Below are 15,938 nucleotides of genomic sequence, written 5' to 3'. Positions count from 1 at the left end.
CTAAACTTCCGTCACATAAATTACGATACTATTATTGCTTTTGGGTTTGCATTTAAGCGAGTTGGATTACTGATTCAGATAATGGGCTCCCGATTCATGGCAACCCGATTTGTGTTTAACTTTTCATGCGAAAGAAACTTGTACATGTACCACCATGGTCCTTTCAAGCGGGGCCGGCTACCTAGAGTCACATATCGAATGACAAGACTCAAGAAACTGCAGTATGTCGTATTTCCTTGACCAGCTCATTTCGCCGTCAGGATTCATCCTGCTGCTAATTTGACTTTAAATCATGGTCTGGAATCCACCCAATAACCCGGGATGCACGTTCCGGTTCCTTGCCATGGATTTTCGAGTTCCGGTTGCCTATAGCGTCCTTTACACACCCTCAAGGAACACACGAATAATATGATCCTTTAATCGACATTTAGTTCATGGTATTCTTGACATCTGCATGACTTTTTAGCGGCAGTCCAACATGGTTCGCTGTCGTCCTCGTATAGCCATCAAGAAAAGACCTCACATGTCCTGATATGGATTGTTGATGATGTCTCAATGACTTCCTCTCGCTTTAAATGGTTCCAGTGGCTCGTGTATTTTGCTTCAGCCGGAATTCCCTCTTTCTGATATCCAATTGGTTTCAATTCTAACGAGGCTTTTTTGTGCAATTTGATCATTTCGTTTTCTCTGCCGTCGTCGATCGCGTGCATCCTGTACCACTCCGCTGATACGTTTGATACAGGTGCTATCCCCACGTCTCTCCTTTCTCCTATACATGCGATGTCAATCTCTTTGGCTAACTAATTATTTCCGTCAGCCAAATTCTCGTTAGAAAAGCATATAAAACTTCATTATCGACGCACCTACCTTCTATGCTAAAAATTGATTTTCCTTTCAAAGTCCATGATAATCCTTCTTGCGTCTCCCATTCAGTAAACCTTACATATTTGTCCTATTATACTTGAAAAGCCATTTTTCTGTTCAACAGTATCTCATTTTGGATTTCCTTGTTGCGACAAATCTTTGTTACCCTTGCCTACTGTTATTATTACACCAAGCTATGACTCTGCGAAAGAATGCAGCCTCTTCCTTGTCAGTAATCATATACATCTTTTGGGTACTTTTAGGTTCGTCGATATGTGCAGCTCAATCAAACACATATCATCCCATTCCCGAGAAAGGCCCCCTGGGATACGTGTCGGATAAAAATTGCAAGCATGGCCCTACGAACCGAGCCTGCTGGGGTGGGGGTTTTGATGTAGCCACAAACTTTGGCGTGAAATGGCCAGATACAGGAAAAGTGGTGGAGGTTTGGCAACCTTCCTTCGATCCATGGATATACACTACATTACGAAGCCAGATGGCTGACCCAGGTGCCGTTAGTATCATCTTGAAATAACCAATACTACTTTAGCCCCTGACGGCTTTGAAAGGCTGGTCCTGGCGGTAAATGGACAATTTCCCGGTCCAACCATTAGAGCGGGTACGTCGAGATCTCTGCAGTGATGTGTTCCGTTCCTAACAAACATTTGCAGAATGGGGCGATACCGTTCGAATCCATGTGAAAAATAATATGCAGAATAATGGGTGGGTTATATGGCCTATTTAAACGTATTTGCCCTAATTTTACTAACGATAGCTTGGTTGTGCAGAACAAGTATACATTGGCATGGAATTCGTCAGAAGTACACAAACCAGCAAGATGGAACGAACGGGGTCACAGAATGTATGTAGCCCATAGCCTATTTCGATGTTCCACAGCGAAACTAACTATTGATGCGAAGGCCCTATTCCCCCCGGCGGATCAAAAACGTACGAATTTAAATGTACTCAATATGGGACATCTTGGTATCATAGCCATCATACTGTGCAGTGAGTTTGTTATCTCATAATTTCACCTCGGAGCTTATTAGGTTCGTTGATTTAAAATTTCGCAGGTATGGCGATGGAGTTTTAGGAGCCATTGTGATCTCCGGCCCAGCTTCAGCCAACTATGATATCGATCTCGGAGAGATGTCTATCCAAGACTGGTATTATCGCACGGCATGGCAAAACGCACTTCTTGGCATTCCTCCTGTTGCTGACAATGGCCTCATAAATGGAACCATGGTGAACGCAAATGGCGGAGGAAAATACCATGAAAACGTTATTAAGAAGGGGAAGTCATATCTCTTACGGTTGATCAATACATCAGTGGACAATTATTTCAAAGTCCATTTGGATAATCACCTTTTCACGGTGGTTTCAAGCGACTTCGTTCCCATCATGCCTTACCAGGCTGACTGGTTGTTTATTGCAATCGGTATGTACGACCCAGTTACTAAATATTTTTTCCATTCCACATGCTAATGAAGCAGGGCAACGTTATGATGTAATCATTCACGCCGACCAGGAGATCGACAACTATTGGTTTAGAGCCGAAGTTCAAAAGGGATGCGGTGAAAACGCGATGAACGGAAAGATTAAAAGCATCTTCAGATACGAAGGTGCAGACCCAAATGCGAATCCCACGTCTGTCGCAAGCAATTATACCCAAGGCTGTGATGACGAGGAGGGTCTTATTCCATTCGTTCCAATTGATGTGCCATCTGAGCATTTCAGCCAACAAGCAAAAGACCTTAACGTCTCTTTTCAGTCCGAAGTTAGTTTGCCGGGGCAAAACATAGTCCACTGGAGAATAAACGGAGTCCCTATTGAAACAGATTGGGAATACCCTACTCTTCAATACGTTCTTGATTGCAATACAAGCTTTCCTCAAAGATTGAACGTAATCCCATTACCTGAACCAAATGTGGTATGTCTCCTGCTTTAACACACTTCATTCCATTTTTGTTTTATTGCGAGCACACTCTTTCCCAACACACGCCCTAATAACTGTTACCAATAGTGGACGTACTGGATTATCGAAGCTAGCTTCGAGAGCACAGTTAACGTTCCACATCCAATCCACCTGCACGGGCATGACTTCTCCATCCTCGGCACGGGACGAGGTAACTTCCCGGGACCCGAAGGACTCAACTTTAAGAACCCAGCCCGTCGGGATTCTGTTATGTTGCCTGATCATGGGTGGGTTGCCATCGCATTTCCGACAGATAACCCTGGTGCATGGTTAGCGCATTGTCACATCGTAAGAAACCCTTGTTTGCTTGCACACCTGTAAATTTTACTCAAAAAGTTACATACTGCGTGTAACCCCTCCAATGAATGAACTCGAGTCGTCTGACAAAATGAATCCCGGGGTAGGCATGGCACGCACACGAAGGACTCGCAGTCCAATTTCTCGAACGCAGCTCAGAGATCCCATCCGCACTCAACATCGCTCAATCATGGCACCATACATGTGCCCAATGGAAAGATTACACCTTGGATGACGCAATATACCAACAAGATGGTTCCGGAATTTAGATCAGGGAGGATGGAAGATAAGGTCATGAGACATACTTAGGAGGGTATATCTACGATACCCTCTTTTTCCATTCATTTCCTTTGCTATATTTATTACCTGCTTAGACTAAATTGGTGAGCGGGGGAGGGATATGCTGTATGGGAAAATCAAATCGAGTCAGGTAAAAGGTCCTTCTAACCATTAACAATACTAGTATTAGGATATTTATTAATCTAATTTGTGGCGTTTGTAAATTTGAGAGTATTCCCAGTGTGCCCTTTATTTCAATTTTCAATATACGAATTGTCATTTTAACTTCATATTATATCTCCTGCGATAACCTGTGCATAGATCATCAATATTACAGGGCCCAAACAACGTTACTGGCGTCTGTCTTGTGACTGAAAATATATTTCAGCCCTCGTTGGTAAATTGCAAGCCAATCCAAGGGACAAAAAAAACAAAACAAAAAAAATTTTTGCATGAAGAGCAAGATCTCCGTTCAGAATCCATGGGATGAATATCACCAAGTGACACAAACGGCCCTGCATCGCGACCAGTCCATACGACAACTGTCCACATCATCGAGCCACATCAGAATCCAGATATAAAACGTAGGGCTTCGCCTAGATCTCAACAGATATAGGTCCATCGTGTCGATCTGATCATTTGGGCGATCTCCAGCTTCTTTCATGTAAGCTCTGCCCCGTAGTACAGATAATTTTTGTCTCGGTCCTGAGGGCTAGGACAAAATGTTAAGCAAGTCAGTCGAACAACCATGGAACAACCTAGGAAACAAACTGTGACCCACTCAACAAGCGGGCTAAACATGCATTGTTCCCACAAGTAGCTCCAACACCGCAACAGGCCATGCCGATGTCCATGAGGAGAAAGGCTCCCACTCCTTTCGATCTGCTGTGGTTGTTCGGACGTAACTTCCTCGAAATGTTTGAAGGCCAATCAGGCTCTCGAAGAGAACGAGGAGCTGCATCCGCAGGCACACGACATAGCGCTAGACATGAGGTTTTCCGCAAAGGACGCCAATGTGTCGGGCATCGACATGTATGATCCTATGATATCGTTGATAATACCAACTACATGGTATACTAGATCTTTTTCCGATTGAGTTTCAGACGTTCACAACATTTGAAATGGGCATGTTGGACACACGAAGGGTGGCTGTGCAGCAATCCATTTTACACTGAAAAACAAAATGGGGGAGAAAGAAAGAACAAAAATTGGGAATCGCTGACTTCTTAATGGAACTGCCAGTTGGTTGTCGGCTCTTCAGAACTATCCGCCCGTAGGTTTGAACCAAACGTCGGACGAACTTGAGATCTCTAGGGCTGACGTCATCACGTGGCCGGGCGGTCTTCTCTCCGACGCTTTGCTGCTCCAGGCTCCAACTTTGCTCCATGGGCTTCGTGGAAACAAATGTCCGCTTCAAGCGGGCTAACTCCGTCAGATTCATCTGCGGAATTCAGGGTTGATTATTCAGGGTGGAGCTACGTCACTGACCCAGTTGGTTTTTCGACAGGGCACCGAATAGCTATATAAGTTGTCGCATTCCAGTTCCTGAACTCCAGGCAACCATTCCTGACCATTTCCTGAAATTTCAAAAGCTTCCTCTTATCAGACTCATTTTTCTTTACTGTTGACTGGGTTTTCCAAAGGGCGCAAAAGAATTGCGCAAGAGACTCGTACTTTTTACATTCATATATTGCGCCACCCTGTGTCTCACATTTCAACAACGATGTCCTCTTTCACTGATAAGTCGATAAACATCGCCTTCTTCGGCTCAACAGGCGGTTGCGCAAATGCCTGTCTGACTTACACTCTCAAAAACGGATACAAAGCAAGCGCCCTCGCTCGGACTCCCTCGAAACTTCAAACCCAACTCTTATCCCAAGGACTTGACCAGGCAACAATCGACAATAATTTAACAATCATTCAAGGGGATGCAACAGACGTTGAAGTTATCAAGCGCACTCTCTCCCCAGAGAAAAACAACGGCAAAATGGTCTCCCTCATAATTTCCGGATTAGGCGGGCCTCCCAAAATGACAGCCTCGCTTCAACCCATCACCCTTGAAAATCCAAACATTTGCGAAAATAGCACGAATGCCATCCTATCCGCCATAGAAGTACTGCAGCCGTCCACGGCAACCGAGAAGGAAAAGCCCATCCTCGTGGCTATCTCCACTACTGGCATCTCATCCGGGCCAAGAGATGTACCATACCTCCTTTACCCTCTTTGGCACTTCCTCGAAGTCCCACACAAGGACAAGAAGAAGATGGAGCATGCGATTTTTGATTCACCCTCTAAACAGCTTCTGAGAGGCGCCATGGTCGTACGTCCGACATTGCTGGTTGGTGACCATTCCATCACCAGTGGGAAAGGGTGGAAAACGTTGAAGGTCGGGACGGAGAAGAAGCCGGCCCTGGGACATTCGATCCAGCGGGCGGACGTCGGAGAGTGGATATTTCAGGAAATGGTTAAGGCGGGAGGGGAAAAGTGGTTGAATGAAAAGGTGACATTGAGTAACTAATGAATTAGCGTGTTTTCCCTACCATCGGTTTTGTGCATTTCTCCGCTCTCTTCTTTTACACGTGTGGAAAGGCTCTTTGTGTTTTCGAGTTCTTCCTTTCTAAATATCTACGGAGTTCATGACTGTTGTTGTGTATATGATACCTTCCCTAAACAGTTATGTCGATTCGACACCACATTTGTTGTTGCCTATTCATGAACTGAGATGAATATAATATATTTATGTCAATTCGCTTGTTGCCTATGGAAGGAGAGTTAATTAGTAAAATCAAGTCCCCGAAACTGTTCTCCTATCACACATAATGCGGTACGGAGCAAGGATTTCCAAGGACGAAGCAAAATCGCGCCGGGTGAATCCACACTCTCGCTCCTCCCTCTGGCTCCAGGCAGATATTAATTACTAGCCCGAGACCGGACACCGCCACGTTTCATGTAAGGCTGGGCCGCTTAGAACGGAGGCAGCAATATTTTTGGACATCACGATACTTACTTAATAGCTAAGTCTCATGTAGTTAGCTTTATATCCAAAAAGGGAGACAACACAGAGCTAGCCACCCACCCTTGACCACCAACGCAAAATCAGTGAAGAGAAGTAAAATTTTGAAAGATATATCTCCTATCTCTATAACCAACAATATGTAAAGAGCCAGACTCAGCCTATGGTAACCAATCACAGCAATAGGAACAAGACTGGACATTGCGGAGGGGCTTGCAAAATGAATCTATACTAAATGAAAGAATAAAAGGCTCTCCCAATCATCCATCAACAAGAAACCGAGAAAACACGTGCCAATAAGAATGATAGGCTATGAAGGGACAAAAGGTAATATCGACCTTCCACAGAGGTCATACAGTTCAAATAACATGTAAGAAGAACGTACTGTACATGCATGTGTACGGCCTCGCCGAAGCTAAGGAAGAGAATGGAGTAACCAACCAGCACTTGAAACAAACATGCTCTCTCGTAAAAAAAAAAAATAGGAATATGCATAAAAAAAAACTTGACAAAATATAAAAGCAAAAGAAGAATGATAATAAATAAGAAGAAGCAGAAGAAGAAGAAATAGAATAGAAAAATGAAGAGTCTAGCTCGGATATCATCCCTCGTACAGCCGTTGGGAATAGGAGATATGAATAACTCTAACGCCAAGTAAATATAATGATAATAATCACACACACCGAGAAGGAAAAGAAAAAGAAAGGAAAACGCTGTCAAATGCCAGCTATTCGCTTACAAAAATCAATGTTAAAGCAAAGGGTTTACTAAGATATAAAACAATAGTTTTAAGGGAGCTTTTTGATATTACCATTAGTCCCGGGAGGTCCGTCCTCCCCGAAGCTCGAGCTCTCAAATGCTTGGTTTAAACTCCGAAACGAGAAACCGCTGCTGGCAAAATGCACACCAACTAGCCACGCAGTGACTATGTTGGCAATGTGATGGAGGAGGTATGCATATGTTACGCCGTAAAGAGCTGCATATACAGCGAGAATGATAAATAAGGCGGACGTGACATGTCGCAACCTAGATTGGAAGGACAATGTTAGGTTTTGAGTAGACAAAAACAGCTAACGAATAAAAAGTCAATGTGGAGGAGCGCCCAGAATACCACATACCTCGAGGTTATTCTTGGAATCATATGTCCATTTGTGAGGGTCTCCACAAGTAGTATAAATGGCATTATAGACAAGACATTGTGATGGGATGAGAACGGCGTCCACCAATGGACAGCAAGGTTGTGAACCCAAACTGCAAACACTGGAACATTAACCGGTAATATCCACAGCATGAGGATGAAGATTGAATGAACGTAATTATAGAAATTATACTGCGAGTTAGATTTCTGCTCTCATGTATCAGAATCAGGTAGTTTTACTTCCAAATATGAGGTAGAAATAGTAATTGCTCACCGATTCTCTCGCATATTGTAAAGTCTGGACGCAAGTTGCCAATTGCACAAGGCATGCTACAAGATATGCGAACTGATATGGAATCACAGTTGCCACAAAACAAAGTAAAACAGCAGAATTTATGATCCTTTGCCTGGAGGAGAGCGATGGGTAAATTGCAGCGGGTCTAAAGTAAAGTCAGTTAAAAATTCAGTCACGACATGGTGCTGCTATTGCTGTGAGTCCTCTCACCTTGGGTCGTCATGTTTTATGTATCCTCGACGTGATACCAACACACTACGGATTGTAGCCAAGCCATAAATCAACGCCATGACAACGTAATTTACCACAACGCATAATCCGATGCTAATGAGGCCAAACAAGGGCACCAGGAACCAGAAAAAGCTGTCTTGAGATCCTAGGAGCAAGTCGTTCCTCGTGAAATCTATGGCAGATTCGGTGGAATTTGATCGCCAATCTGTTGATGCTTTCTCTGAGTTATCCATTCCTGAGTTAGATGTTGCCAAAGACGCTGAAACAAATGTCAATATTATGAATAAGAGCGGTAAGGAAATTCGGAGGCAAAGGTCTAGGGCCTCCGAGAAAGGGATGAAAATGCCTAATGACGTCAGAAATTGGTCAAAAGCGCCAAGGTAGGAGGACAAACCTGTTGTATCATGTATCTGGAACTGCTTCCGGAGAACCAGTGCAGTCACAAGAAGTGGGAGGGCCGCAAATACCGTACGATATCGCATGGCAAGTTTCCCCATGCTGCCAATAATGTCTACACGCAAAGAAAGCTCCGTTGAGGCATTACAGCTAGGATCGGACCAGAGCTGAAATGAAATACCACGCATAGCAGAGCGGTCCCGAAGATGTGGAGGCATATATGGTGCAACACCATGCAAATTTATATCAGCCTCTTTGACATTGACGAAGTACTTCGATTCATGTGGTTCCGATATATATTGTCGTAGTAGGGGCGTAAATAACTCAGCATGTTCGCCACACGGCTGCTTCCCGACTCTCAACTTATAAGCCAGGAGACTTGAGTGGAGAGCGGGGATTTTCACTTCAGTTAACATGGGCCGTTCTGCAGGAAGTCGAATATCGAGTCCGGTAGCCAGCAGGCGGCCAAGTCCAACTTTGGTTTGGATGAGAGCGTCGGAACTGTCTGAAAATTCCGCAACAAGCCAACCAGAGGAACGCTTGGCAGCCTTGTCAATAACAGCTACAAATTGATGCTCCATCAGATCTTCCAAGTTATATTGCAGATATGAAAATGGAAGAGCATCATCGAAGGCGAACTTGGACGAACGTGTCGATGCTGGAAGATTTATTGCATCCTCCATGGCACTCTTGCAAGCCAATCGAGTGGAACCCGCGCTGCCGCCGGAGAGATCCATATTCGAAGATAGCAAAGCAGCCGAATGTCCAGCTCGCAAAGGGAATACGCTACAAAACAAGACTTCTAGTTTTCCATTGCCACCAGGAGAATCGAGAAGCTGATCTGTAAGGAGAGTAAACTTTTTCCCTGAAGCGCCTTGGGGAGGAATTGGGAGTAAATGCGCTTCGGGTAACTGGCGGTTACCAAAGCCACGCAAGACTAGTCGCTGTCCTTGGGGAAGAATCGAATTTGTATTATCTTCCAAAGTCAAGAGAGTAGAAGGGTCTGTGAAAACCGTAAGTATGGACATATGAAGGTATATTTCAACACGGAAAACTAACCTTTTTGTGGGAGAGACCTTTCAGAAATGGCTTCCATCCCCGTAAGGTACCATTTTTTGAATACACTCATTCTCTCCGCTCTCTGTTTCGTTTGAGATGATCGCCGTACATCCACCAGGTCGAAGAGTGAGCGAATGATTACTTTTCGGAAAGAATCACACCAAGCGATAGAAAGATGGTCCATTCCGGTCCAGACATTTGGTATAGTGGATGTGAATACGGTAAATCCATGGGTTTCTGGAACAAGAGATGATAGACTGGTGTAATCAGAAGGAACAATAGAATCCCCACCACCTCCCGCGATAGATATTAAGGTAACATGCCACAATGGATTGTTGTTGGCCCACCTCTGAGAGTATGCTTCACGCCAGTAATCGTTAATCTGCTTGTATGTGCGGACAACATCTCTATCAAACGAAACGGGAGGCCGTGCATGAGGGGTTGACATTGTGATGATTGTGTTCACCGAATTTGCCTGGTAATTCGACATTGTAAGCACAGTTCGAGCAACGATACCACCCATTGAATGGCCAATGAGGATCACGGAGCTAGGGTCTGGAAGGTTTGGGTCTCTTCCAGGGCGTCTAGGATCATGATAAAGTGAAAGTATATAAGCTAGAGCTTCGTTGACGTATTCCGCCTGATCCAGCAATGTTTGTCCATGAAACGCCGCCATATCCTCGTTAAAATCCGCCATGAAGAAATCTAAACTTCGTGTCCCGGCATCGAGTTTCTCCTGGTCATTGCTTATTGCATCCTGGAAATATAACGAGGCTTCCGATGCTAGCGAGCGGCCTTGCCTGTAGCTACCAGCATTTCCAGGAAGGAACAATACTGGCACACCCCTAAGCTGCTCCAATAGTTAGCATTGAGTAACGCTTGATGTCCCAGTATACATAAATCGAAAGAAAATATTAACGGCGGGAAAAAAACGTAAACTAAAAAAAAGTATCACCCTACCCCAATATCTTGTTCACTATATTCGTCAACCGTCCGCTCCCGATAGAGGTAGAGACGATATTTGCTCGCGAAGCGAGTATGCTCAGTATCGAATCCTATGAGTTGAATATAAGTTGGCATCATTCGAGGCGTTTTGCAGCCTTGCGGGTCGATTTGGCGGTTCATGTAGGAGTGAATTATTCCATAAAGAGAGATCGCACTCAGGACCGTCAGGGATATTGTTAGAAAGGAACATGACCACAAATTTCGCGGCCGAGACCTTCGTAGTTTATGCCCCTCCATCGAATTATTTATTATTGGAGAGAAAATCTGGGATTCGAATGACATGGCGTTTTCCTGTCGATTCGTGGAGTTCGAGGGAGTCGTTTGCCTTGTATCGCCCGCGAATCCACGGGTGCTAAAAAGCGATGGATTGGCCTCCTCCCCGCTATATAAATCGGTCGCTTGCTGCTGGTTCAATTGCGGAACAAACAAATAGCCTGTATCATTGTCAATCTCAGGCCCATGTCTACTTGCGGGCGCGGCGTCCAGATATGTATGCGACTGATGGGGCTTATGCGAGCCGGAGAGGCGCCTTAGCATTTGAAGGAGGCGCACTCATCCGCGACTCGGTCACGACAGAGCACAAGCCCACAGGATTTATGGAAAGGCTAAGAGAAGGTAAAAAGGGTGGGAAAAGGTTGAAGCGGGAGAGGAGAGGGGAATGCGGCGGGGGAGGCAAGCAAAGAAACAGGGAAAAAGAATCAAAAAGGAGCTTGAGATAAGGAGCTTGACAGAAAAGACAAGCAAACCTTATTTTGGGAAGGCACGCACGGACCACTACGGATTATGTTCGAGTCCCTTACATCTCAACTAACTGCATTATGTGCGGAAACGTATCTTAAAAGCGAGCTTGTATACTTTCTTTCTCAAAAAGTATTTCGGTTTAATTATTATACATGGGTATCGTCTTTACAGAGCACAAAACAGATTAACGATGTCTAATCAAGTGGGCCGACTTTCACTTCCTCCCTACTCCTCAGCTCCTCCAGTTCAGATTCCTTGGCCTTCTCTCGGCCCAAACGCCGTTTAATGGCGACTATATTCTTGAATTGGCCCTTTGCTCCGTGCTTGACCTTCGTGATCATATCTGCTGCCTCTCCTTTCGTAATTTCTCCCGGTTTAATCTGGTTATCGAAAGGGAGGTGCTTGTTAAGAAATGCGACCTGCCCAAGGCTGGCGTACTTCTTTCTCCATGGTTGCCATTTAGCTATAAAAACTGGGATAAATATGCGGTTGGCTAGCGTATCAGCAGCGTGCACTGCTTGAGCGAATTCAAGTGACGAGGCAATCTCTCGCGGGCGGCTAAATGGGCTTTTTGAATGAAGATTCGGGCTCAAGGCTCTGACGTGGGAAACCGAATACAAACCGGAGTCGTCTTTGATGATTGTAATTCTTCCAGGAGGCGCATTCAGCACGTACCGATCTGGCGCCACTGATACCCAAGCATTTTGGCTTAACGAACGAATATGTCTTTCACCTGATGTATCCCGGAGTAAATCATTTACAGAATCATAGTCAGTAAAATCAACAGCCACTTTATCCGCAGAAATAGCAGAGAACTTCGACTTCGATTTGAAGCTATAACTTTCACGGTTTTTGAGTTTTTCGATGTCCTCCATCTTTGCTTCATCAAGACCTTCGTCCGGGTGAAGACCAAACAGGGTTGGTGTGCTGGTGATACCAGTGCCAAGAGACGCAACCATATCAATGATATGGCAGTTCTTCTTCCCTGGGTATAGCCTTAATCCTCTCCCAATCATTTGGATCAAAAGGTTTTTGGACCTTGTCGGACGTGCAAGAAGCACACAATCAATATTAGGGATATCTGTTCCTTCTGTGAAAAGCCCACAGTTTACCAAAACTGGGTATTCTTGGTTGCGGAAAGCTTCCAGTTCATCTGTTCGGATATCTTTGGAAGTCTGACTTGTAATATATCTCGCATCGACGCCAAATCTGCGAAATGCTTCTGTGAGGCACCTTACATGCTCAATGTTGACCCCAAAAACAAGAGTTGATTTTCTCTCGCTCGCCCTGGAGAGCCAAGCGCGAACAGTAATATCATTCACTGTGTCAGTGTTAACTGCTGCTGATAGCTGACCAGTCTGAAAGTCACCATTAGGGCCATTGGAAACCTTTGATAGGTCAGCCCTGGAATTCACTGTAGTGAACACAGCATCTGCAAGCCACTTTTCTCCAATCATATCGATATAGTCTTTATGGTAGACGATATGGTCAATAGCAGCCCCTAGTTTTAGTCCATCGAACCGCGAAAAAGTCGCCGACACGCCAACGAGAGCTGGAGACCCATCGGACACTTCATTCAATCCGAAATATCCAAGAACTTCTTTATACGACGGAGCCACGATATGGTGCGCTTCATCCACCAAAATAAGTTTATATCTCTCCGGGTCAAACTTTTCAATTCGTCCCTTTGAAAGGAGGCTTCGGATAGATGCTATGGTTATTTCAGCGGTTCCTGTTGCGTGACTCTTGCCCATTTCAATTTCGATGGTCTTCCCCGGGTACGCAAGCATACAATGCTTTGCTGCCTGTTCAACCAGTTCTTTGCGATGGACTATAATAAGGGTTCGGTTTGCGACTTCATCACGGGGAGGAATGCGATCGATCAGCTGCGTAAAAATTACCTACCCAGATATTTAAGTTAGCGAAAGAGCCAAGATATCGGGGAGAATATGAAGCGTCATCCTCACAGTCTTTCCACTCCCCGTTGCTAGCGAAACACCCAGTCTTTTGTGGCCCTTCTCCAAATATGAGAGGACAGACTGTATACATTCTTCTTGGTAACTCCGAAGGTGAAAATCGGACAGTAACGATCCAGGAGAGTGGGACTTAGTAGGTGTAGCTGCTGCTGCTACTGCTGAGGAAATGAACCTATGGCTAAGGATGCTGTTCCTGTAGATAGCAGCGCATTTGAACTCTCGTATACATTTCGTCAACCACCGCATCTTCCATGGCTGTTGTTGATATCAAACTGTCAATGGCGATGGCCGGTATCAGGGTTTGGTTGTATGTAACATGGATGCAAACACTGCAAACTCTTAGAACCGCTTTTTCTCCAACTGCTCCAAGTTACATAAAAAGAGCATCCACCGATCACTATTACATTCCCAGGACTGACTTTTTTTGTGTTGCATTTCTTGGTTGGGAGTTGATGTCATGTTTCTACCAGTATTTTCGCGAAGGTGTCCACGATATGTTACACCAGTAGCCGTTCTTCGCCATGAGCAGCACATCAAGTATCTATGAGCCAGTGGAAGAGGACTCCTCCGATAATGACTCCCTTAGTCGCAGGATATTTCCCAACGGCTTCACTACATCATCTCCTCCGCTACAAGATCTCAGGCTTGCGTCAAGCATAGAATTAAGTAGCCCATCCAGACCTCAATCAAGCGGTTCAACCGAGAATCTTCAACCACGGAGAGACCGTTCCCATATCAATAGGAAGCTTCCCACTGAAGGCTATGTGAAGCTCTTTAATGAGTTCACAGGAAGCGCAGTTTTGGGAGGTGAAGGCACAAGTGAATCCATCTTCGCACCTTCACAGATCGGGGTTATTTCTTGGAGCTCCCACGAAAAGGAGATATTTTTCAATGCCCTTGAAAGGAAGGACAAATGTGCGATTCCAGAAATAGCCTCTCTTCTGGGATCAAAATCCGAGATGGAGATACGAGATTATCTCGATACTCTACGCCGAGGTCTCGAGACTCAGCAACTTAAAACTCGGTATAGCAAAACCCTTACTCTCTCGGACATACCCGCAGCCGCGGAGATAAGTGAAGAATGCTGTCAAACTCTAGAAGACAATGCGCTAGCATTATCTCGACAGGACGAGCAGACCACAAATACCATAGGTAAGCGGAGGTACGGAGAAATGTGGCTTGTTGATCGCCACGTTGCGGCGATGGTTGAGGATCAATTGGATGCTGAACGGGAGCGATCAAACGATGGAGGAAACGAAGAGGAGGGCAACTTACGTCCACCGCCAAGCATACTAGCTACTTCGCAGTTGCTGAATACGGCGAACTGGATTCTACTTTCGGAGCGTATATTTATGAATTCCGGCAAAAGCAGAATTGAGGATAACTGGTGCCACCTTAGAACCGGCAGTGAAACGCCGTCTTTGACCTGCGAGGCATTTGCCGACTTCTATGCCTTGACAATTAGCCTCACACGCCGCCTGGTGCATTCTTCAATATTCTTTGCGATGTCACGTCTACGCTCCCTGGAGCGTGGTGGATATCAGCGCGGGAAGCTGGTAAGAAGTGAAGATGTAGGAGCAGCGTTAGACGTACTGAGGATGAGCCACAATTCCCGACAGTTTTGGATCGGTGCTCCCCGACGCCATAATTTAAACGTCGAGGAGATCCGCCATCGCAAAGGCTTCAAACCCGTTTCTCTCACGTACGACAAAGTCGAGGAGGACCTGTCTCTGGAAGGCACCAGATCAAGGGGCTCCCGTGCCAGCAGCATTGCGCAGTCAGTGTTTGCATCGGAAAACCAACCAGATGCTGAGGATTTGTCCGACAGCGAATCCTCTGAATATGAAGTATCGAACACTTCTTCACCAAACAATACCACATCCCAGGATGATGAACCGCTATCCGATCCTGAAGAGGAACACGCCGCATCCATAGATCAGAAATCAAGCCGTGTTGAAGAGCTTCGGCTATGGAGACAACTGAGTCAATCCCCGCCACGATCCCTCCTGCGTGAATATGAGGATTCGGACACGGGAGGTGACAATAAAACCACAGCGACGAGGCCACCTGGTAACCGGAAAACAAGAAAGGATCTGATAGACTGGCGAGACCGATTATTGTATCGGAGTGAATGGGAAGAATTCGGACCGGATATCGTCCTTCTTGAAGAAGAGTTATCCGATAATCGAAGAAAGAAACGGAGACTTGGGTAGTGTAATTATTGCCTGATATAGCTGGATTGAAGAGGCCGTATTTTCAACTGGAAAAAAGGCGTATGACATTGGCATTTATACTTTAATTTACAAATATATATGGGTACCTACGTACGAATACGCAGATTGCTATCACGATTATGAATGTTACAATACTACAGTACATTTTCCTTCAAGCGGTTATCGATTATTCCACTTGCCATCCACCATCAAACCAGTCATATCTTGGCATATTGATAGAAAAATTGATAGAACCATTGATAAGGACATAAAACAATCACCTTTCCTTCTACCAGTACAATATATGAGTGAAAGCCGTTTCATGTTTGAAGGACAAACCACAAGGAGTAACAAGGAGCCGCGCGATAAAAGTTGAAACGAGAACAGAATTAAAAAAAAAAAAAAAGAAAAGAAAAGAAAAGAAAAGAAAAGAAAAGAAAAGAAAAGAAAGGAACT

General features: G+C 45.0%; 5 protein-coding genes across 5 annotated transcripts; 3 read left to right on the top strand and 2 right to left on the bottom strand.

The window, feature by feature from the left end:
* Positions 1-398: 398 nt before the first annotated feature.
* On the top strand, positions 399-3,789 carry HCBG_01053 (laccase; the record flags this gene model as incomplete). Its single annotated transcript, XM_045428103.1, has 10 exons — positions 399-742; positions 833-1,309; positions 1,384-1,483; positions 1,536-1,587; positions 1,653-1,726; positions 1,785-1,872; positions 1,938-2,302; positions 2,355-2,794; positions 2,888-3,127; positions 3,244-3,789. The coding sequence occupies 9 exons, from the start codon at positions 1,061-1,063 to the stop codon at positions 3,403-3,405; spliced, it is 1,770 nt and encodes a 589-aa protein (XP_045292078.1).
* Positions 3,790-5,138: 1,349 nt separating this feature from the next.
* On the top strand, positions 5,139-6,159 carry HCBG_01052 (uncharacterized protein; the record flags this gene model as incomplete). The annotated part of the gene is made up of 1 exon (XM_045428102.1): positions 5,139-6,159. The coding sequence occupies one exon, from the start codon at positions 5,139-5,141 to the stop codon at positions 5,931-5,933; it is 795 nt and encodes a 264-aa protein (XP_045292077.1).
* A 1,057-nt stretch (positions 6,160-7,216) lies between these two features.
* Positions 7,217-11,089, bottom strand: HCBG_01051 (GPI inositol-deacylase; the record flags this gene model as incomplete). Its single annotated transcript, XM_045428101.1, has 6 exons — positions 7,217-7,454; positions 7,547-7,758; positions 7,841-8,006; positions 8,072-9,491; positions 9,548-10,397; positions 10,508-11,089. 6 exons carry the CDS (start codon positions 11,087-11,089, stop codon positions 7,217-7,219), a joined length of 3,468 nt encoding a protein of 1,155 aa, XP_045292076.1.
* A 325-nt stretch (positions 11,090-11,414) lies between these two features.
* Positions 11,415-13,516, bottom strand: HCBG_01050 (double-stranded DNA-dependent ATPase; the record flags this gene model as incomplete). Its single annotated transcript, XM_045428100.1, has 2 exons — positions 11,415-13,194; positions 13,261-13,516. 2 exons carry the CDS (start codon positions 13,513-13,515, stop codon positions 11,488-11,490), a joined length of 1,962 nt encoding a protein of 653 aa, XP_045292075.1.
* Positions 13,517-13,677: 161 nt separating this feature from the next.
* On the top strand, positions 13,678-15,482 carry HCBG_01049 (uncharacterized protein; the record flags this gene model as incomplete). The annotated part of the gene is made up of 1 exon (XM_045428099.1): positions 13,678-15,482. The coding sequence occupies one exon, from the start codon at positions 13,791-13,793 to the stop codon at positions 15,480-15,482; it is 1,692 nt and encodes a 563-aa protein (XP_045292074.1).
* Between the last annotated feature and the right edge of the window lie 456 nt (positions 15,483-15,938).

The sequence above is a fragment of the Histoplasma capsulatum genome, assembly GCF_000150115.1.
Source record: "Histoplasma capsulatum G186AR genomic scaffold supercont2.1, whole genome shotgun sequence".
NCBI classification, from domain to species: Eukaryota; Fungi; Ascomycota; class Eurotiomycetes; order Onygenales; family Ajellomycetaceae; genus Histoplasma; species Histoplasma capsulatum.
This window is presented reverse-complemented; position numbering and strand designations above follow the sequence as displayed.